Source organism: Equus asinus, chromosome 7 (assembly GCF_041296235.1).
Source record: "Equus asinus isolate D_3611 breed Donkey chromosome 7, EquAss-T2T_v2, whole genome shotgun sequence".
Taxonomy (NCBI): Eukaryota; Metazoa; Chordata; class Mammalia; order Perissodactyla; family Equidae; genus Equus; species Equus asinus.
In genome coordinates this window covers 108,782,394-108,804,452 of record NC_091796.1, presented here as the reverse complement: position 1 = coordinate 108,804,452, position 22,059 = coordinate 108,782,394, and the positions used below count along the sequence as shown (strand labels likewise).

Below are 22,059 nucleotides of genomic sequence, written 5' to 3'. Positions count from 1 at the left end.
TTTAGAAGGAAAGCAGTCTTCTTTTTTATGTGACCCTTTCTTATGTCTGTCTTCGATAAGGGCTGAGAAAATGCCGTGAAACTTACAGACATCTGGTCTCTGGGTTTGTTTTCAGAGTCTCCATTGACGTCTTCTGTCAGCACCGGCCTCATTCTTCCTCCAGCTGCATCCCTCCTCCCTTTCCGCTGAAGGTCTTACAGGAGCCCTCCACAGGTGTGTGCTCATGTCCCCCCTGCCCTGCCCTGCCCCACCACTGCCCTGCCCATCCCCCATGCCAGAAGTGGTGCTGGTGGTGGGCAGTATGATGGAGGTGATGTTTCCAGAGCCTTCTACTTATCACTCTCCTACTTTGAAGAGCTTTCTTGTGTGCCTTGACCCTTTACGTATTTCTTGACTCTCTCTTGCCGCCGGCCCCATCCAGCTCTCCTGGATCCTTCCAGACCCCAGTCAAATCAACCTGTCCTCTATCCCAGCACAGCCTATCACACACTGTCTACGCACCCCCAGGCCCGGGGTCCCTGGAGGGCAGGACAGTGCTTGGCCCGGGGCTGCAATGAAGCAGGTGCCCAGGAATGGTCCAGGGAGGGGGCGGGAGGGGCCCTGTGTCTCGTGTCCTCAGAACAGCTCCAGTTGTGGTCCTGTCCCTGTGCACGCCTGGCACGGTCCGGTCGGTTATTATCCTGATTTGCAGGTAAAGCAGCGCAGGCTCAGTGAGGGGAGGATTTCCAGCCGAGGCTCAGCTGTTGGACTGTGCCCCACACCGCACCATTCCCGCCTGCCCAGCGCAGCTCTGGCTCTGTTCTGAGGACGCTGGCGGGAGCTGCTGCCGGTCATCGGGCCCTGAGAGCAGCCGCCGCGGTGACCAGGGTGCCTGCCTTTAACTCCCAGTTTCCTTCCAAATCCGGCAGCACTGGAGGGCTGTGGGGGGACGTCGGACGAGCACGCCTGGGCACAGACGCGGCCGCTGACTGTCCCTGAGGTGATGCAGGGACTTTTTATGTATAAAAACGGGATAATACTGTACACATTACTTTACAATTTGCTGTTTAAATTTAACTCTGTGACAGATACTCCTTCAAGCCAATCCCCGCAGACCCGACTCCTTGTGTTTGATGGTGCACAATTTCCCATCATGAGGATGGGCTGGAGTTTACTCAACTTCTCCCTGGAGTATAAACATTCCGGTTGTTTCCGTTTGGGGCTGGTTGTACAAACCGGTGTAATAAACATGCGTGTACCTACATCCTTACGGAATGAGGATTTTCTGTTGAACCACAGCTTCCGAGTTTTGGCAGAGCTGGGTCAAAGGGCACGCGTGACCTTGGCTTTCCTGGGGCCACCAGGCGGCTCGCCAGGCACAGCAATTCCGCCTCTCGACGAGGCACGCCAGGAGTGACACGGTCACCCTTTGAAAGCTTTGGTATTTGATTTTGTTTTGGTTTGCATCTTCTCACAGTTAGAGAGAGGGCACATCTTTCTACATACGTGCTGACATCTCCGCTTCCGAGAATTATCCACTTGTCCTTTATCTTTTCAATTTGCCGAAGTTGTTTGTAACCTTGGGGAGGTAACCTCTGCCTGTTCACACGGTTGCTGGTGTTTTCTCTCAGTCTGTGGTTTGTCTTTGATGTTGATAGGAATATGTTTTATTTTGCCATCGAGGATTTTAAATTTTTATTTGGTTGGATCTTTCTGTTTTTTCCTCCGCTGTTCCTGGACCCCCTGTCCTCTCCTAGAATTTTATAAGAAGACTCTTACATTTTTTTCTATTAGAAATTTTGTTTTCCATTCTGGCCTTTTAAAACATAAGTTTGTTTTGGTGTCGGTTTGAGGGGCAGGGTTAAGGGGCAGCTGTCTTTCTGACAACTGGGTAGGCTGTGCCAGTGCCATTGTGAAGTGAGCCCTCTTTCCCCCTGGAATGGAAAGGCCGCTTTTTCCTACAGCTGGTTCCCATATAGGCTTGAACTGGTTTCTGGTCCACTTCACTGTTTACGTCCCATACACCACCTGTTTGTCTGCTAAGTTAGCATGGCTTCATGGGGAACCTTAACATTTAGCAAAAAGTTCCAGCAATCATTGCATATTAATTCTTTTCCTTTTTTTTTTTTTGCTGAGGAAGATTCACGCTGAGCTAACATCTGCTGCCAATCTTCCTCTTTTTTTCGTTATGTGAGCCACCACCACAACATAGCCACTGACACAGAAGTGGTGTAAGTCCACACCTGGGAACCGAACGAGGGCTGCCAAAGCGGGGTGTGCTGAACTTAACCACTAGGCCACCAGGCCTGGTCCACATATTAATTCTTTATAACCAAACTTCGAAATATTGTATCCAGTTATTAAACATAGGAGTTTGGGGGAAGACAACCCTTCTCAGCTTTCTTTGGGAGGGGCTGGCCTTTCAGTGGCGTTTAGATGGCTCCTCCGGACACTCACTGTTTCTCACTGAGCATCAGTCTTGTTTTATGTCCTTCAATGAAGCTGATTTTCCTTCATCCAGATCGTGTGTCTTTCCTGTTGAATCTCGTCTTTTCTAGTCCATGGATTTTGCAGGGTGAGTGGGGTTCCATTTCTGGCTGGAGCCCAGCACGCAGTGATGAGCCACATGGAGCCCCAGAGATGCTTGCTCCCCACGTGCTGGTGGCCACCATCTGCGTCCCCCTTGGCGAATTCAGGAGCAACTGATGATGAGATGATAAGAACATCTCCTCTGAGGTTCTTATCCCTCCTGGGGGAGGCAGCCTACATGCAGAGACTGGCCAATTTGGGGGTACAGAGGTCCAGCCCCGGCCCCGGTTTGGGACAATTCTGAAGGGCCATCACTGTGGGATCAGCTGGTTCTCTGTTGCCTCTGTGCCTCCAAGCGATTTCTCCCTCGGCCCAATCCTGCTGCTCTTGGTGACTCACAGATGTGGTTCCCACAGGACCCTCCCCCTGCCCCCAAATCCTCCTGCCCCCAAATCTCAAAACCTGGTGTCTGTTTCCCAGGAAGCTTGACCCGAGGATGGTCCTAGGAAGCAGATGCTAACACAAGATTCAGGACTTGACCAACCACTAGTGGGCCGGTTGGCATGGCCCCCATTGTTGGTGGCTGGTGGAGAGGTGACAGACCCGGCCACATCAGGGACATTTCCACCGTGGTGCCTGGGGTGTGACACCGTGGGAAGGAAATGCACTGGTTGGTGCCCCTTTCAGGAGCTTGACAGGTGGAGGGAACATAGTAATTGCAGACCTGTGGGATCAGGTGTCTGGTGCCAGTGCAGCTGATGCCCCAAGAAAGACTTGAAAGCTGAGCATGACCGATTCCCGGTTGAAGGACAGGCGTGCAAGACAGAGGGCCTCTGGGCAGCCTGTGATTGGAGGACGGAAACAGCTGGGGACTCGGCCTAGACTTGATTTTGAGAGACGGGGTTCTCCACCTTGGCAAGTCTGCCCCGCCAGCGTCCGGTTCTGCAGTGGAGCCCGTTTCAGAAAGGAAGGACTCATCCCCCAGCTGCCGTGAGCGCCCCTCTTCCCATGCTCCTGGCGAGGTCACACCCCGTCCCTCCCAGGGCTTGAGCTTCCCCTGACTGGTCAACATGTGGCCATGAGGGCCCTCGGCCCATGGGGCCAGCCCAGGGCTCCACTGAGGCCACATCTCCGCCCCTCTGGCCCATCCTGCTCTTGTCCTTTTCTTTCCTGGCTGCTGGTCACAAGCCCTTCCCAACGACTCTCCCCGTGCTTGTCTCCATCCCAGAGTCTGCTTCTCAGGGGGCCAAACCTGGGCCGACGTCTGCAGAGGTCGTGGCTCCCAGGTTCTCTTGGACACTCTGGGCCTTCAGAGTGGTCCACTCCCCTGGTAAAGGCAGGTGCCTCCCTTGGGGTTGAGTGTCATCCTCGGGCTGCTGAAACCACAGCCTAGGCGGCTTAAGCAGCACACGTTTATTCTCTATGGTTCTGGGGGCCTCCCTTCCTGGGGGCGACCCCCCACCCACCAAGATAGTAAGTGGAAACCAGTCTCAAATGCTGGGAGGAAGGGCAGAGATGAGAACCACCCTTGAAGACCTAAAGGATGTGGGGGGGGGTGGCCCCCGTCCTCCCCATCTAATTCACCAGTCTGGCCCCGATAAACTGGATGGGTTCTGCAGGATGACAGTGGACAGTAGACATTGGAACTGCAGGCCCCTTTTGTCAGAGCAGAATAACATGTCCCCTGGTAAGTGACGTTCAGCCATTGACCTGGCGAGTACGTTCTTTTCCATCCTCACCAGAACAGTTCACATCCACGTGGGAGGAACCCCGGCGTTCACTGATGGTCTTGCCCTGGGGCCGTGTTATCTCTCCTGTCTCCCACCCATGCGGCTGAAGGGACTGAACCGGGTGGACATGTTTCACACTGTCACAGCAGTCCGCTGTCTCAGTGGCATCCCGTTAATGTGACTTGAAGGAACAAGAAGCGGCGAGTGTGCTGGAGGCCTTGTTAGGATGCATGCTCTCTGCAGGTCTCAGGAGCCCACCACATCAGCGTCTTCTTAGGGGCTCAGTGGTCCACAGCGCGCTGGGACATCCTCTGTGAAGTGAAGAACAAATGACCGCATCCCACACCCGCCACACTCGGAAGGAAGAGCTCGACACTTGGAGGTCTCCTGGGTTCTGAAGCTCCCACGTTCCATGTCTGGGGTCCTACTCTCTCATTTACTGGTGATGTGGAAGGCTGCCAGCTTGGATTGGGTCCCAGAGGAGGAAAAGACCCTGCAGAAATCCTAAGCTGTGGTACAAGCGGCCCTTGTGCTTGAGCCATACAAATGGGCAGATCTTATGCCTGCGGTGTTAGAGATACGTATGGTGGTAAGACGCTGTATGGAGTTTGTGATAAGCCCCAACAGGATCCTCACGATGCGGGTGCTAAGGTTCTGGAGCAAGGCCCTGCCGTCCACAGAGGAGAACTGAATACTCTTTATGCAACACCTCCTGGCTTGCTACTGGACCATGGTGGACAGAGAGAGAGGGCCTAACATGGGACATCAGCTGACCACACAGCTAGAATTGACCCACACGAGCTGGATTCTATCTGACCCGCTGGATCACAAGGTCACGTCCACCCAGCGGCGATCCCCCAGGAAGTGGAAATGACGTCTTGAGATCAGGAGCAGTCACTCTAAGAAGTCACAGATGAGTTGCACGTGCAGGATTCTGTTGGCCTCTACTGAGGACAACTCACAGGAGGAGGTTTGTGGGAGAAACCAGAGCCCCACCTCTGATCCTGGCCCTGAAGGCAGGGATGAGAGGAAGTCTTGCCAAAGAGTAGAGCTTTAGAGAACCTATTCCTGGAAAGATGGGACCTACTCCGTGCAGCGTGTGGCGCTGGGCTGCCCAAGGGGTGGACTGTGGCGGATCCTGGGGTGTGCTGCTCGGGCCCCCTGCAGGACAGATACACGGACTCTTCTGGCTGCTGGAAGTGTTGGGTGCTGACAGATCACAACCATGACTCTCTAGAAACTGCCCTCTGCCCGAGGAAGCTGCCCACCCGGGATAATCCATCCCTCCCAGGGCCACATCCCTTGACCGCAGAAAGTGAGTGTTTAAAGACCTGGCTTCCTTGCTTCGTCTCCTCAGACATCTCCAGGGCACCATCCAAGGCTCAGAGCTTCTCATGGGATTGGCCGAGGCCTCTGTCACACTGCATTGCTATCTAATGTCCCCCTCTGTCCAGCCCTGCCACCTCACTTCATCACACATGTGGTTGCATTAAATTTCAGATACTCAGAGTCTGTTTCCCAGGGAAGCTGACCTAAGATGCGAGTGTAGAGAAAGGCTATTGAATTTTGTATTTGTCTCATATCTAGTCATCTTACAAAATTCTCTTGCAAATTCTAATATATATATATATATTTTTTTTTTTTTGAGGAAGTTTAGCCCTGAGCTAACATCTGCTGCCAATCCTCCTCTTTTTGCTGAGGAAGACTGGCCCTGAGCTCACATCCGTGCCCATCTTCCTCTACTTTATATGTGGGACGCCTGCCACAGCATGGTGTGCCAAGCTGTGCCATCTCCATAGCCGGGATCTGAACCGGTGAACTCCGGGCCACTGAAGCGGAACGTGGGCACTTAACTGCTGTGCCGCCGGGCCGGCCCCAACAAATTCTAATATTTTTCTACAGTATCTTGAGTATACTAGGTTTATAATAATTTTATCCTCCAATAAACATAATTTTGTCTCTTTGCTTTGATAGATATACTGTGTTTATTTTCTTGACTTATTTCATTAGGTAGAATCATTAAACAAATGATAATAATAGTTGTGATAGTGAGAATTCCTGTCTTGATTTGAATAGGTGTAGATTTTTGATGTTGTTTTAAGGTAGTCTTTATTATATTTACATAGTTTTCTTATTTTACATTGACAAAAAAGTGAGTAGATAGTCAATTGTATGAAATACATTTTATATATCTCTTGACAAAAAATTTTGGGTTTTTCTCCTTTATTTGTTGATGTAATAAATAAATGCTGATATGTTCCCTAAAGGTAAGCTGTTCTTGCGTTTGTAATATATTCTATTTGTTTGCATTTTCTTAATACATTGGGTTGTATTCAATATGCCAATATCTTCTTTGAAATTTTGTGCATCAATATTTGTAAATGAAATTTCTTGTTACTTTCTTTCCCTCAGTATTCTAATAAGGGTTTAGCATTAATGCAATGCTGACTTTTAAAAAATGAATTTTGGAGTTTTCTATATTTTCTGTAGATTGGACTTGTTTCAGTAACAAGAGAATTCCCTGACTTTTGAAGGTTAAATACAACTCATCTCTAAAAATGCCAAAGTCCTGTGCCTTTTAAAATGGCAGATATTTAATCTCTCCAATTTATTCTGTAGTTTTCCCATTGGGTCACTTGCCTCTCAATTGTTACGGTCTCTTTTGTTTTGGCCAAGCCCTCAGAGGGAAACACCCCTGATGTGAAAATTTAAAACAACTGGTATTTCTCAGTTTTGGAGAGAGTGTCTGTGACATGGAGATGAGGGTAAATTTGTAAAACATTTTTAGAGATCAGTATGGCGATTTCCGTCAACACTTAAAATGTGCATACCTCATGACCCAGCAATTCCTCTCCTGAGAATTTCTCTTATAAGAAATACCTGCACAAGTGCACAAGCACATATATACAAGGATGTTCACTCAACAGTATTTGAAATAGCAAAAACTGAAGACATTAACCATCCATCCAAAGAGGAATGGTTGTGCAAATTGTGGACTCATCATTATTATGGAGTGTTATGCAGTTATTAAGAAGAATAAAATACATCTATATGTGCCAGTGGGGAATAATGCTCATGACATATTGTTGAATAAAAGAATCAACCTGCAGAACAGTATGTATAGTGTGAAGATTTGTGTAAATTGTGTTTATGTGCTTATGTGTTCATGTGTGGGAAAGTAGATGCCAGACCGTTAATTGTGGTCACCCTGGTATTGTGGCAGGGTGGGGGTGGGGAAATGAGAAGGAGATGTATCTTTTTATTTTATACCAATCTATATTGCTTGGCTTTAAAAATGAGCATATATTAGTTTTGCAATAAAACTAAAAGATTTTTTAGCGCCTGCAACAAAAATGCTGATGTAACTTTAAACCATTCGGCTGTTTCTTTAAGAAGGGGCAATACTACGGCTCCCTCACTCTGGGAATCGGACTCAACGTGACTTGGTCTTAAAGGGAACTAGAAAAGGCATTAATTCTATTAATTAATGCATCGGCAGATTCCATCTCAGCAAAAGATGTCTTAATGAGGTGCTTGGGGCATCCATTATTTATCTTACAAATATCACCTCGGGGCCCTACTTGTGTCAGGCAGCATAACAGATGTGCCCACTGAGGGTGCGGGGCTGGAGAAGCACAAATAGCTCACAGACCCGCTCCCTCCTCCCGATCTCTCGTGGATGACCTCTGTGAGGTTCCCAGTGACCCCACGTCTTCCACTCTCTGGCCCCTTCCCCCATACTTTGCACTCCAGGACTCCTCAAATGAATAAGTCCAGTCTGGACTGCAAACCTCACTCCCATGCCTCACTATAGGCACCTTGGACACGTCCCTCCGGACACGTGCTCCCCTCTCTCTTATCCTCCTTTCCTTCACGCTAATGGGGAACTAGGGACACCACCAGCCTACGTGAGGCCCACACAGGTAGCTCCTGGTGCCGTTGATGGCACAGAGAGAACGGTCTCGATAAGCCGACCCAGCAGTCCTCCCGTTCTACCTCTCCCAGTTTCCATTCCGCGTCTCCATCGGTGCACCCTTTCTCCAGCGTGGCCCGCGCCCACCCACTCTCCCTCTTTGCTCCCTGCCTCGCCCCGCGCCCGCCAGGAGCTGTCCGTGGTGCTGACCGCAGGCGCGGCCCGCGCTCGGCCCGTGCGCACGCGTCCCGGGTGGGGCGCGCAGGACCCGCCGGCGCCGCCACTGCGCAGCCTCCCGCGCGGCCTCGGCCCGGCCTGCGCGCGGCGCCCGGAGACTCCGGCGGCCCCCGCTCCCGGCTCGCGCCCTTCGCCCCGCGCCGCCGGCCCGGCCCCGCGGCCTCCTCCGGCCCCTTCCTCGACCCTCCTGGCCCCGCCATGGCGCTCAACAATTTCCTCTTCGCTCAGTGCGTCTGCTACTTCCTGGCCTTCCTGTTCAGCTTCGTGGTGGTGGTGCCGCTGTCCGAGAACGGCCACGACTTCCGCGGCCGCTGCCTGCTCTTCACCGAGGGCATGTGGCTGAGCGCCAACCTGACGGTGCAGGAGCGCGAGCGCTTCACCGTGCAGGAGTGGGGCCCGCCGGCCGCCTGCCGCTTCAGCCTGCTCGCCAGCCTCCTCTCGCTACTGCTCGCCGCCGCGCACGCCTGGCGCACGCTCTTCTTCCTCTGCAAGGGACACGAGGGGTAAGTGAGGGCCTCGCGGCCGCCCTGCGCCGACAGACGCAGCCTCCACCCCGGGCACGGTACCGCTTCCGTGCCCACAGCGCCCCCAGGCTCTCCTTCGCCAAGGAACGAGTCTCTCTATCTGCCCAGGAGTTCAGAGGCCCGGAAATATCAACCCTGGGCCCTCACCACTTCCACACAAACTGCCCTTTGTCTACACGCAGAACCCAGGGACCATGGCGATCATCCGTCCTCCGTACAAGGCCAGTGCTTCCCTCCACAAGTGCGCATCACCTCCCGCTTCCGCGCGTTCACCACCCCCGCCCCTGGGGTTCAAATGTTGCACCGTCATCGCGGGGCAGACCTGGGCCTCCCTCCCTCCCTGGCTCAGCGGGCCCACACCCGTCAGCACCGAGGACAGCTGCCAACCCGGTCTGGGCCCTGCGGCCTGCTCGGGTGGACCAGGGAAGGGACCAGGCCGGCCACTGACCGACAAGGCGTACCGGGGATCCCGCCCTCATCCCCATCGTCCTGGGAAGGGTGACTGCAGAGGAAAGCGGAAGGGAAGCCCCTCGAGGCCCAGCGCTAGCGCTCAGACCTTGCTGGGGTGTGCAGCAGGTGTGGGAGGGCCCTGGTTTGTCCTTACAAGCCCCCTTCCCCTGGACTCCATTTTCCAGTTCACCTTTCCTGCCCTGGCACCATCCTGGGAGCGAGTGGAACGTGGTTCATCTGGGATGGGGTCCTCAACCAGTAGCTCTCCATGGGCCTCCACCCTCTGGGGCTCTCTGCGGACCCACCCACGCTCCTGGCAATGGACTACTCTGCCCCCAGCAGCCCAGGGCTCCTGCAGAGGTCCTGGGAGCCACTCCCGCCCATCACCTGCCCTGACATGCACCGGGGAAATCCAGGCCCTCTCCCAAACTCTGCCCCCACCTTCACCCCATCCATCATTTGTTGGCAGTTGTTGGTGGCTTTCCACTTCTTTTGGGGAGGTGAGAGATAAGCTGGGAGCTGTAAGGGTGTGAGTGGGCAGAGGAGGGCTGGCAGGGACTCCTGAGGGCCCTCAGCTTGGCACTGGCGTGGAAAGAGGGGCCATAGACAGGAAGAGGAGTGGCTGCATGTTGAAGAGATGGGGACAGCCAGGGCTGTGCAGAGGTGAGGACACCTGGAGGAGGGGTGGCATCTCACCAACCACGTGTGTGGGTTTCCTGGGGCTGCTGGCTGTAACAAAGGACCACACACTGGGGGCTTAAAACGATTTATTCCCCCTTAGTTCTGGAGGCCAGAGTCCAAAATCAAGGTGTCTGTCGGCACCTTGGGTTGGTTCCCTCTGGCTGGAGAATCCTTTCTGGGCCTCTTCCTAGCTTCTGCTGCCCACCAGCAACCCTGCACGTTCCTGGGCTTGGGGCCTTCCTACTCCGATCTGTCTCCATGTCCACATGGCTTCTCCTCTCTGTCTCTTCCCCTCTTTCTATAAAGACTCTAGTCATTGGGTTTAGGTCATCCCTACATCCAGGATGACCTCATCCTGAGAGCTTTAGCTTAATGACACCCACAAAGACACTATTTCCGAGTGAGGTCACATTCACAGGTTTGGGAGTTAAGACTTGGACATATGTTTTTAGGGGACACGATTCAACCCATGAGATGAAGGTTCTGGATTTGGGTCTGCAACAAGCTGTGTATCAGCCTGGGGACCGCCAGGTGCTATGGGGCTGGGGCTCTGCCCAGTGTGAGCTCAGGCCAGTCCCAGGGTGGTGTCCTGCATGTCCCTCCTCCTTCCCCATCCCACTCAATGGCTGGTGTCCCGTCTTCAGCCCCCACGTTGCCAAGCCGGCTGTTGACCCAGTCAGTGTCCCCAGGGCAAGTAGGGGCAGGAGAAGTGTCTCTGAGTATGAGAGTGGGTCTGAGAAGGACGACGGGATGGTCAGCAGGTGGAGGTCCTTTCAGTCTGGGAAGCCGAGGGCACTGGGCAAAGGCCGTGTGGGGGCCACAGTTCAGCCATCAGCTCATGCCCATCATTCCAGCTTCCTGGGTGTCCCTACAGGACAAGTGGCCTCCAGGTGTTCAGAGTCTAGCCAAGGGGGACATGAAAGAAGCTCTCCAGGTGGGGCCCAGCCTGTGTGGCTCTGAGTGATGTGAGATTTCAGAGTCAAGAGAGAGACCATCAGAGGCTGGAGAGACAGTCAGAGGCTGGGAGACCACCAGAGGCTTGGAGACCACCAGAGGCTGGGAGAGACCACCAGAGGCTGGGAGACCACCAGAGGCTGGGCAACCACCAGAGGCTGGGAGCAGGGCAGGGGTAGCTAAGAACCCCAGAACCTGCAAGAGAGGAATCCAGATTGTGGAGGGTCACCTATTTCACACAAATTGGGCAGCACGCCTAGGGAATGCTGTAACAGCAGCCCCTGTCCCTTGTCATCTCATTCAAGGTGTCCATCAGCTCTGTGAAACTGCCACTGCCACCCCATTTTAAACACAGAAAGCTGAGGCGTGGGGAGTTTCCGTGCTCCTTCATTGTGCTTGTCCCCTGAGGACAGAGGGAGCTCATGCTCCTGTTGATGTGGCCTGGTTGGAGGAGCACTTTTGGGTCTTCTGCCCCTTTGTGTCAGTTCTAGATACTCACCTGTCCTACCACCAGGGACCTCTGTCCAGGCTTCGATCACTGGTGGGCAAGGCTGGAGCCAGCCTTCTCTTCTCCAGGGACATCTGGTACATAATGTCCTTCTCGGCCATCAGGCATTATTGGCCAAGGCCAGATGGTTGGGCAGCCACCTGCCCCCACTTTGCCCACTGCACAAGCCAGTTGGCAGCCAGGCAGCAGTGATGGTGTCTGTCGAGGGTCAACCTTCATCTTAGTTCTGGTTGTAGGACTGGATCAAACCTCGCATGGATATGCAGGCCATGGCTCTCCATCTGAGGGGACCCTGGCCTGGATGAACACAAGGCAGGCGTGTGCCCTGTTCATCTCTGTATGCTTGGGGCTGAGCACAGGGCATGGTGCACAGGAGTCATCGAATTAGTGTTTGTTGAATGAATGACAGAAAGAGGCTTGCCTTCTGGGATCTGCTGCTTCACAGCCACTCACCTGGCCCTGGTATCTCTGCAGATTCACCATCTGGTCAGTCCTCTGGGCTCGCTGTGTCAGCAAGTGCTGGGTCTTCAAGACTGGGAAGGCTGAGTCTGCCTTGTCCAGTCACAGGCAAGCTGGTCAACCTGGAGAAGCCAATTTCAACTCAGTTGTTGGTCAAGCCACGTAGACCAGGCGAGCAGGTGCTGGGTCAGCAAGGGGATCAGGAACGCCAGGAGGCCGAGAGGGGCAGTTCGAGGGAGACTGTGTGATGGATGAGGGCCCTCAGGCCACTGCTGGCCCCTAGATGTCCGGCCCACTGAGGATGTCACTGCCCCCGTCCGACTTGGGTTCCCAGAGGGCCCTGCCTGCCTAGGGTTAGTGTGCACACAAATTCTCTTAAGACCAGAGTCTGACTTCAGAGACCACACAGGACCCCTGCTGAGACACCTTCCGCTGGCACCCCTCCCACCAGCACGGGCGGCAGAGCCCTACCCTCTGGTCTGTGTGAAGTGAGCTGGTCGTCAGGCCCTGACCGTGGTGCCAGCTCCCTCCTCACGCAGGGGTGTCTCTGTGCAAAGTGGGGACCCTGACAGCTTGTGCCCAGGAGAGTGAAGGGCTGGGGGCCTGGGGGCAGCTTTTTTGCGCAGGGCTGTCAGCTTGGTTGCGGACTGCAGGAATGAGCAAGTGAATCAGGGGCACCTGTGGCTTCCTGGGGCGCTGGCCGTTTCAGGGCAGATGGACAGGCTGACGGTGAGCCTCGGCCTGAGGGCCTGGGCAGCTTTGTCAGCGTGGGAGCCCTTTGAGCATCCAGGTGGCAGTGGTTTGTGATTGACGGCTGGGGAGCACTGGGTTAAAACAACCCATCTGCCTGCCCACACATGTCCCTCAACCTGCAAATCGCTCCCAGGGCTTCCCGGGATAGCTGTCACCATGGAGACGGCACATCTACTCCAGGCACCCTGAGAGGCCCGAGAAAGATGGAGTTAACCCTGTGTGTGCCAGCCCCATCCCTGACCGCTCCCTGGCCAGCCCTTGGGGAGGGGTATGGGGGGGGCAACATTGTAAATTCTGGGGGACTGGGGCCAAGTGAGGCTCTGGACACACCTGAATTCTTCACACATCTGTAGGGCTCCAGCAGGTTCCAAGGGAACTGACCAGAAATGGGTGAGAGGAGTCGGAGGAGGCTTGGCCAGGGGTGACCCCAGCGTGGAGCCCTTCCCTTTCTTGTGCGATGGGGACTCTGTGTTCTGGTTGTGGGAGGAGACCCCCAAATCGTGCTCATTTAATAGGGATGTGGCTGGAGAGTCTGGGGTCTCCAGACAGTGGGAGGCTGTGTTGTAAACCGCCCTCAGAGGCGGGAGGGGCAGCTTCCGATGGCTCGGCTGTGGCTCAGGCCCGCTGTGCTAGGGTTCCCTGAGGATGCTTCCGGCCAAGGAGGGCATGAAGAGCCGCGTGTGACTCTCTAGAACTCGGTACAGACGTGGGGCAGGATCTGACGCTGGGTCGTCGGCCCTGCCTGGCCAGCTGTCTGCGCCCTGGCCATCCCTCCCCCAGGGAGGTCCCCTGGGCCGGCAGCTGGCAGGTCTGGAGACCCCGGGCACCTGCTGGACCTAGGAGAATGTCAGCAGGGGGAGGGCACCTAGGGAACCGGCTGTCCCGGCGAGCTGGCCTTTGTGCTGAGGTCAGGCTGCTGCTTTGCTCAGCCTGAGGACGCTCGTCCCTGGCCCCCCAGGACCACCATGTTCTTTCCTGGAGTGGAGTGGCCATCCGATGTTGAGATGCCAGGAGTGTAGGCTCTGGGTAACCTCCTGCTTCCCTTGGAGCACAAGCTCGCGGGAAGGGGGCTCCAGTGGGTGGGACCTCCCCTGACCCCTGAACCTGCCCAGCCCCGCGCTGCCCCACGGGGGCACAGCTGGGCCCCACACCACAGTCTCCAGGCTTGTGGTTCCAGCATCTGGTTCCAGCGGCTTCTCCAACCCCGCTTCCTGTGGGGGGCTGGTTCTCCATCCCCGTCTGCTGTGGCGATGTGGGCCCTGTGCACAGAGCTCCAAGCACACCCAGCATGGGGCTCGAGAGCAGCGAGCCTCTTCCTGGCTTGGACGATGGGCTGAGTCCATCCTGCAGAGGGAGTGTGTGCTCATGAGCACCCCTGGCACCTCCCGCTCTCGGTCCTTTACCCACATCAGCTCCCTCGGTTTCCACAGGTACCCAGTGCGGGGGGGGGGGGTGGGGCTCTGACTATCCAGTTTAGAGAGAGAGAGATTGAGGCCCAGAGAGGGACTTGCTGAAGGTCAGACAGCTGACCAAGGGGCGGGCTGGGTTTGGCATCTAGCTTGGCCTGGGAGTGGAGTGGGCTATAATGTACCCCTCTTCATAGCTATAGTCCCCACCCCTTATTCAGAGCCCCCAGGGCCAGATGCACTTTGCAGTTCAGAATTCTGTCTGTCAGGGTCCCAGCCGGAAGCAAGTGGCTCACCCAGCTGAGGGTGTCAAGGAGGGTGCCTCGACACTGGGTGCAGAGCCTCCCATGTGAACAGGCAAGCATGCCAGCCAGCCCATCTCTCTGCCTTTTTGGTGTTGCTGGGGTTGCAGCCTGGCTTTTTTTTTTTTTTTTGGCAAGGAAGATTGGCCCTGAGCTAACATCTGTTGCTAATCTTCCTCTATTTTGTATGTGAGTGGGATGCCACCACAGCATGGCCTGAAGAGCAGTGCTAGGTCTGCACCTGGGATCTGAACCCACAAACCCTGGGCCACCGAAGCAGAGAGCACGAACTTAACCACTCCACCACCAGGCCAGCCTCTGCAGCTCTGTTTTAAACCCAGTTCTGTTGCCTTGCTCTCCTTGGAGGCTCTGGGAGGTTCCAGCCCTGTGGGCTGGTGCTGTTGTCTATGCAGCCATGAGGCCGGGGAACGGCCCGTCGACGACAGCCCTGTGGATCTTTCCCCAGAGATGCGGAGAGTTCTAGCTGTTGTAAAGTGGCTTGGTGATGCAGGCTTCGAGTTGGGCACGGTGACCTCGGTTAATCGTCTGCCCATCGGCAGAGGCGCCTCCTGGGGCCAGGACTGCAGCCTTCTTCTCTCTTTGTCCTCAGGGCCCAGCATGGGGGGGCGGGTGCCTGAAAGTGCTTGTCTAGTGAATGAATGAAAGAGCGGGCATCGACCTCTGCTCTGTAGTCACTCCGTCCGAGGGCAGTCACTCTGATGTTCTTCCGGCTGACTGAGACCTTGTTCAGTAAACGTTGGCCGGGAAGCCAGTGCGGGTGGATCTTCTCCCTCAGATCGTGCTGACGGCACTGATGTTCACATCAGAACTGCCGTGGGTCAGAGGGGGCGGGGCTGCTGTCCCTGTGTCCCCAGCCCCCACAGCCTCAGGGTCCCCCAACCCCAGGCCCATGTGCAGGACTCTGAATCCCAGGGGGCAGCTCAGAGATGGTGGGAGGGTGGAGGCTGCGGGAGGGGCAGGAGAGTCTGGTGGGCTCTTCCCACCACCTGCCCCATTGTCGTCAGAGCACATGCTGACTCCCTCTGAAAGCCCAGTGGGGCCATGCCTGTGTGCACCTGGGGAGGCCCTCACCCCATGGGGCTGTGCGGCCAGCCCTGAGCTTGCTCCGTCCCCACGGCCTCTTGCTTCCCCACCCGCCGTCCCGCTCACAGCTTGGCTTTCAGGTTTCAGTGGAGGAATCAGAGCAGGGTCGTGCGGCAAGCCCCTGACACGGGTCCAGGCCGGCTGTGTTGATGACCGTGTGGGTACATGGCCTTGGTAGGTGACCGCGTGGTGAAGGGCCTTGAAAGGACGTCCTGCCTTTCGGCACATGTGCTGATTCCAAGGCTTTGAACCTGGGTTGAATCTTGGCCTCGCCTCCTCTATAAGACGTGGTGACAGTGGTTCCCACTCCTGGGTCTTTGGGAGGATGGCGTGGGCAGCCCGGGCCCAGCACGTGGTCTGTGGGGTGAGGGACAGCCGCAGGACGGAGAAGCGGCCCCTGGTGGCCCCGCTGGGCCCATCCCCGCATCCGGGGCCCAGACGCTGGCTGGAAACCCAAGGTCTGAGGGCTGCCCCGCCCACTGTCACCTGGCTCTGCAGGGGGTGCACGGACCGCGGCGGTGGTGGCGCTCAGTGACTCTCTCCGTCCTTGCACGCAGCTCCTTCCTCTACGCCTTCCTGAACCTCCTGGTCAGCGCCTCCGTGGTCTTCCTCGTCTTCATCGCCAGCACCATCGTGAGCGTGGGCTTCACCATGTGGTGCGATGCCATCACGGAGAAGGGGACCGTGCCCCACAGGTGTGCCCTGGGACCCCCACCCCCACTGCTCCCTGGTCGGCGTCTTCGTGGCTGGATCCCATCCCAAGCCCGCAGCTCTGCTCCTCCCACAGGTGCCCCTGCCTGTGCTCACACGGCCGGCTCTTGCCCTCAGACCCCCTCCCTCCACGTCGATACCCTCTTCCCAGTTCGGGGAGCCGGCAGCTTCATACTCGGGCAGGCCCTCCGCACACCCTAGGGGTGGATCTGGGGTGGGAGTGGAGGCCCAGGAGGTCAGAGATTCCAGCCGCCCGGTCATTGTCACAAGGTTGGATGACAGGATGTCGCAGGGTGGGCAGCAGGTCCCGGAAGGCTAGATATGGCCACACAGCCGAAGGTCCTGGAGACCTTGCCCTGTGGAGGCAGAGGCCCAGGCCGGGCGTGGCAATCAGAGGCTTTAGTCCTGGGGGCTTGTGACATGGTGGAGGTGAGGGTGATGGTGAGGAGTCGGGGATGGAGGCCGGGGCCCAGAGCAGGGGGCAGGGTCTGGCATGGGGGGGTCCCAGGGCGGAGCATGGTGACCGCCTGACCCTCAGAATGGGAATGCCTGCTGCCCAGCCCTAACGGGTGTTGTCCTGAGCCCCAGGCCAGGGCCCTGGGAAGGCAGGGACCCCGGGGTCACCTCTCCCAGAGGCTCCGGATTCTTTCTTGAAGCCACATCAGACCTGGAACCCAATGTGTAAAAAGGATGCAAGAGCCGAAGTGGGGGGCATCTGCCCGCCTATCCTGTGCCTTCCCCCGGGGCTCCCTGGGCGCACCCCAGGGCAAAGTTTGAGTACCCCGGGTGGGTGACTCCTTCAGGGTCCACAGCAGGGCAGCCCTCTGTGGTGGGTGAGGTCTTGCCCATGCTGAGCTGAGCTCTCCCGCCCCCAGGCCCCCTCTCCCTCGCCTCGGAGAGGCCTCAGAGTGAGGGCAGGCCCCTGGACTGGACACCCACAGTCTCTCCCCCACAAACACTGGTTCCTGCCCCCCATCCCATCCTCCAGCCCCCCAGGGTGTGCCTGGGCCCCTGGGCCTCCTTCTGCCGGCCTCTGAGGCCAGGCCTGGCCCAGCCCCCACTGACAGTGTTTGTGGCCCTCATCTAGGCTTTGCTGGTCAGCGTTGGCCTGTGCTGCCCCGTGGAGCCCCTGAGGCACATGCCAGGACTGCCGTGCAAATCAGTCTGGGGACCGAGGGGCTGGAAGCAGCGGCCGGCACCCCCTGCTCTGGAGCCAGTGACCCTGCGGTGGGGGCCAGGGGTGGAGTCTGCAGGAGAGCAGAGGCCGGCGTTGGGCTCCCCCATCCACGGCCAGGCTGGGGCTGGGGCTGCAGGTTCCTTGCTCACAGACAAGCATGGGGGCTCCCGTCTGCCCCACCTGGGGACAGCACCTTCACCGTTTGGGGGTGATACCCGCTGCTTCCTGTGCTTGGTGGCCTAGCAGTGACCTTCCACCCCTGCGTCTTGCCGTTTTAGCTGCGAAGAGCTCCAGGACATCGACTTGGAGCTGAATGTGGACAACTCTGCCTTCTACGATCAGTTTGCGATTGCCCAGGTAGGCGGGGTTCCAGACGGGAAGGGAGGTGCGTGTGGTTGGGGAGGGGCTGTTTACTGCTGAACTGAGAGCACAGCCCACCTCCTCACCTGTCCAGGGGAGGAAACTGCAGTTAAGGATGGTGCCAGGCGGAGGAGACACAGCTGAGTGAGCGCTACGCTGCAGGAGCCGTTGGGAAGGCTCCCTGGAGGAGGGGGCGGGAGGGCTGGATCTTGGAGACTGAGCAGGATTTTTGCAGGTGGATGTGGGGAGGGGCAGGGTGCAGGGTGTCCTAGGAGGTGGGAACTGCATGTGCAAACTGCAGAAGTGAAGAGGCCCAGGGGAGTGAGGGAGTGGCTCCCTGCAGGGTGCTGCTGGACACGTAACTGGGCATCGTCCTGGGTCTGCCAGGGCAAGGAGCTTGGATCTGGTCCCGGCGCCAAGCAGGCGCCCTCAGACAAATGCTGGGGGGCTCGGGGTTGTTCGCTAGCTGGAGGAGGCTGGGGTGGTGTCTGAGGAAGGGTGCAAGGGGCTCTGGCCTGCGAATTTGGGGGAGCCCCCCTACAATCACTGTGTGGGGGAGACCCTCCTCCCCCCCCGCCCTGTATTAGCTGTGTCCCCTGCCCTCCAGGAGACCTTGGTGCAACTCTGGGGACCCCATTTGCTGGAACACAGGCATGCCGGGACATGCTGGTGGTCAGCGAGGGCCTGTCCCTCAAAATCTGCATCTGTGCCCTGGGGGGTGACACTGATGACCTGATGAGGGGGCGCCCCATGGGAGGTGGCTCCTTCCAGCACCAGGCGGGATTCACTGGCACCCAGGCCCCACTTCTGCACCCCAGACTGGGCTCCCGAGGCCCATGTTGTCCAGCGGCCAGTCTGAGGACTCTCACTGTGGTGAGGGGGCCTCGGGGAGTGGGGCGGGGCTGGACGTTGGGTGCCTCCGAGGGTTCTCTGCTGAGATGGGCAGACACTGCCACAGACACCTTCACACAAATTTAGTGGAAAATGCCTCAGGCCTAATTTGCGCCAATTAGATCCAGGAAGGTGGGAGCTGCATCTGACGAGGACCCTCAAAGGAGCCTCTGTTTGGGGCGGCTCAGGCCTGGCTCTGATTAGACGGTTTCTCCTTCAACTGTTTGCAAACAGCAGAGAAAGGTCAACTTATTCCAGAGATCAGAGGAGGCTCCAGTGTTGACGAGTTCTCCAGGGAGCTGAGCGGCCCCAGCTGCCCCAGCCCCTGCCCTCCCGAGGGGACCCCAGCCTCGGGCGGGGGAGGGCAGAGCTCCCCAAAGCATTTGCACAGCTCAGGGTTTGGAGGGGCTGCCAGATGCCGGGAACTGATGACTGATGAGGAAGGAAGTGCCCTTGTTCCCTTCCCGGCGGATCCCGTCCTTTTCCCCGGGAAGGGGGCGGGTGCACAGGGCTGTGGACGCTGCGTGTGGGCGGCCCGCTGACTCTGCCCTCTGCCCTCTGCAGTTTGGCCTCTGGGCCTCGTGGCTGGCCTGGCTGGCCATCACCATCCTGGCCTTCCTGAAGGTTTACCACAACTACCGCCAGGAGGACCTGCTGGACAACCTGGTCCACGAGAAGGAGCTGCTGCTGGCCAGGCCGGCCCACCGCGCCTCCTTCCAGGAGGAGAAGAGCGCCGTCATCTAGGCGGAGGAGCCGGGCCCCCAGACGCGCCCCCTGCCCGGGGCACATGGCCCGTCCTGGGGGAGTGGCCGGGGGCTCTGCCTGGGCCCCCACCCGGCCCCTCAGCCTTGCATGCCTCCCCTCGGCACTGTGTAGTGAATGACCGCTCACCGAGCGCCCCTTCCCACCATGAGCATGGCAGCTGCGTGGGGTGAGGGCTAGCCCTCAGCCAGGGACGGCACAGAGAGACCTGGGGCTTCAGGGCCTCTTCCAGGCTTCATGCAGGCACGACACACCTGGGAGTGGGACTGGCCAGGTGAGCCTGGTGGAAAGATGTCCAGCCTCTCAGATTCCTCTGGCCTTGGACCCCTCTGGTGGTCCACGGTGTGCCCCTGGGCCTTGGCCGGATGCCGTCTCCAGGCCAGCTTGCCCAGGTGTGACCCCATGCACGATTCCATGGTAGCAGGGCGTGTCCCCAGAGTGACCCCATCAGCCCGTGATGGCCACATGCCACTCTGGTCACTCGCTCCTGAGCAGTGTGTGGGGCGGGAATCCCGTGACCTGGGCGCAGAGGGTCGAGTGGGGGAAGGAGCTCACGTGTGCTCCCCGCCTTCTGGCCCGGGGCGGCCCCCCAGAGCTGAGTCCCCCCTGCTCCTGTTCTAGGCCCCATGTGGCCAGGCCTGTCTCAGCATCCGATGGCAGGGACAGTGGCGAGACCTGGAGTCAGCAGGTGGTTGTGTGGGCATCCTGGGAGTGGCCACAGTGGTGGTCCCCTCTGTTCCCTGCTGCAGGACTTGGGGGGTATCCCCGTGTGGCCTGGCTCGGAGAGGCCCCTGCGCCCCAGCGTTTGTCTCACTGTGTGTAGGCTGGGCCTGTGCTTGGCTGGAAGCGGAGACATGGGCTCCTGGGGGCAGCGACTCGAAGGGAGGGAGCCATAGGGCCAGGTGCCACCGCAGGTGTCTGTGTGTGTGAGTGCACGTGAGGGTGTGGATGTGTGTGTGATAATTGTGCGTATCGTATGATGCACGTGCATGCATACGAGCGTGTGAGTGTGCGTGTGAGTCTGCCTGGGAAGGTGCGTGTAAATATAAGTGTATGACTGCAAGTGTGAGTGTGCAAGCAGGAGTGTGAGTGTACACTTACAAAAGTGTGTGAGTGTGTGAGCATGCGTGTGCGTGCCCAGGAGGCGTGGACCGAGACTGGAGCCGTGAGGACAGCCGTGTGTTGTCAGCTCCTCCGACCTCATCCTCTGGGACGGGGGCCCACCCAGGGGAGGAGTCCGCTCACCAAGGCCCCAGAGGGCATGATCCACCCCATCGCGGCTGGTGGAGGAGCCAGGGGACCCCGGAGCTCAGGAACACGGAACCTGGGTGGGGGCTGCTGGGCTGTGAACACCCCTCGAGGGGCTCCCTGGCTTTGGCACCTCCACACGTGCTCTGTTCCTCCAGGAGCCGGGCAGCCGAGGTGTGAGAGCAGACCCCAGCGTCCCCAGGCTCAGCAAGCAGTTAGTTTCCCTGGTGGGCCTGGAGCTGCAGTTTCCTCCCTCTGCTGTGGGCCCCTTCCCTGCCCCCGCCTTGTGAAGGGAGAGCCCTGGCCCCCCACGTCCCCACGTGGCTCTTGCTGTCAGCGGCTGGCTTGGTCCCCCAAATGGGGGCCTCCAGAGCCATGGATCTGGGCCTGGGTTGAGGTGCCAGGTGGGGCGACAGCTGGGCCCGGGGAGCGAGGCTGGCAGGGCCCCATAAGGCTGATGATCAGCCAGCGCCTGTCCCGGGGAGAGGTCAGGGCAGGGGACCGACTGAGGCTTCTCGAGTCTCAGAGGCGTTCTGGCCCTGGGCCTGGCCGAGAGTTCCAGGCAGGGCAGCTGGGGCTTTGGGGGGTGTTTCGACAGAACCCGAGGCCCCACACACCAGCCCTGATCCACCGGCCCTGAGACGCTTCCAGGCCCCCAGAGCTCCTTGCCTGTTCCTAGCAGAAGGTGGAGTGGCTCCACCTGGTTCCCCAATCGGGCAGCAGCCGCTGGGCCCCAGGAGCAGGAGCAGGGCAGGACGTGGCTTCTGGAGCCGAGGGTCTGCCAAAGGTTTGGGTCTGCCCTTGGCAGCTGCCACTCGTGGATTGCCCGGAGCTGGTGGGGGCAGCCCCCCTCCGTCAGGTGAGCAGAGACCTGTGTCCACGTGCCTACAGGGGTCACCCGCAGAGGGGGCTGTTGCTGACACACAGGCATGTCTCAGGCCGGCCGCACCCACAGACATCCATGTCCCCGGAGCTCCCAGGAAAGGGATATCGGGGCCGAGGGTGGGGGCGTTGGGACAGGAGCTGTGTGCCCTTGCCCTGGGCAGGGGAGGGCCCCTCGGTGGGCGGGACAGGCAGGAGGGCAGGCGCGGCCCTGGGGCTCCTGAGGTGCGTCTCCGCCAGCTGGCTCCTATAACACCCTGCTTCTCCAGCTGCTGTTTGATGACCGACATACCTGTTTTAATTCTACTTCTGGCTGAACTGAAAGTAAAGATCCTTAAACCTAAATGTGTCTATTTCTCAAAGTCAAAATAAAACCAAAAACACCTGTGCCTCTGCTGCGGCCAGGACGACTCAGGTGCGTTTGTCTTTGCCTGCCCTCCTCCGTCCCCAGCTCGGCTCTAGGATTTCAGAGCTGCCCTCTGTTCCTGGGGCCTCAGGA

General features: G+C 58.0%; 1 protein-coding gene across 1 annotated transcript; it reads left to right on the top strand.

Moving 5' to 3' along the window:
* Positions 1-8,441: 8,441 nt before the first annotated feature.
* Positions 8,442-21,973, top strand: TMEM179 (transmembrane protein 179). Its single transcript, XM_014854431.3, has 4 exons — positions 8,442-8,891; positions 16,087-16,224; positions 17,696-17,774; positions 19,233-21,973. The coding sequence occupies exons 1-4, from the start codon at positions 8,587-8,589 to the stop codon at positions 19,410-19,412; spliced, it is 702 nt and encodes a 233-aa protein (XP_014709917.2). The 5' UTR covers positions 8,442-8,586; the 3' UTR covers positions 19,413-21,973.
* Positions 21,974-22,059: the final 86 nt, after the last annotated feature.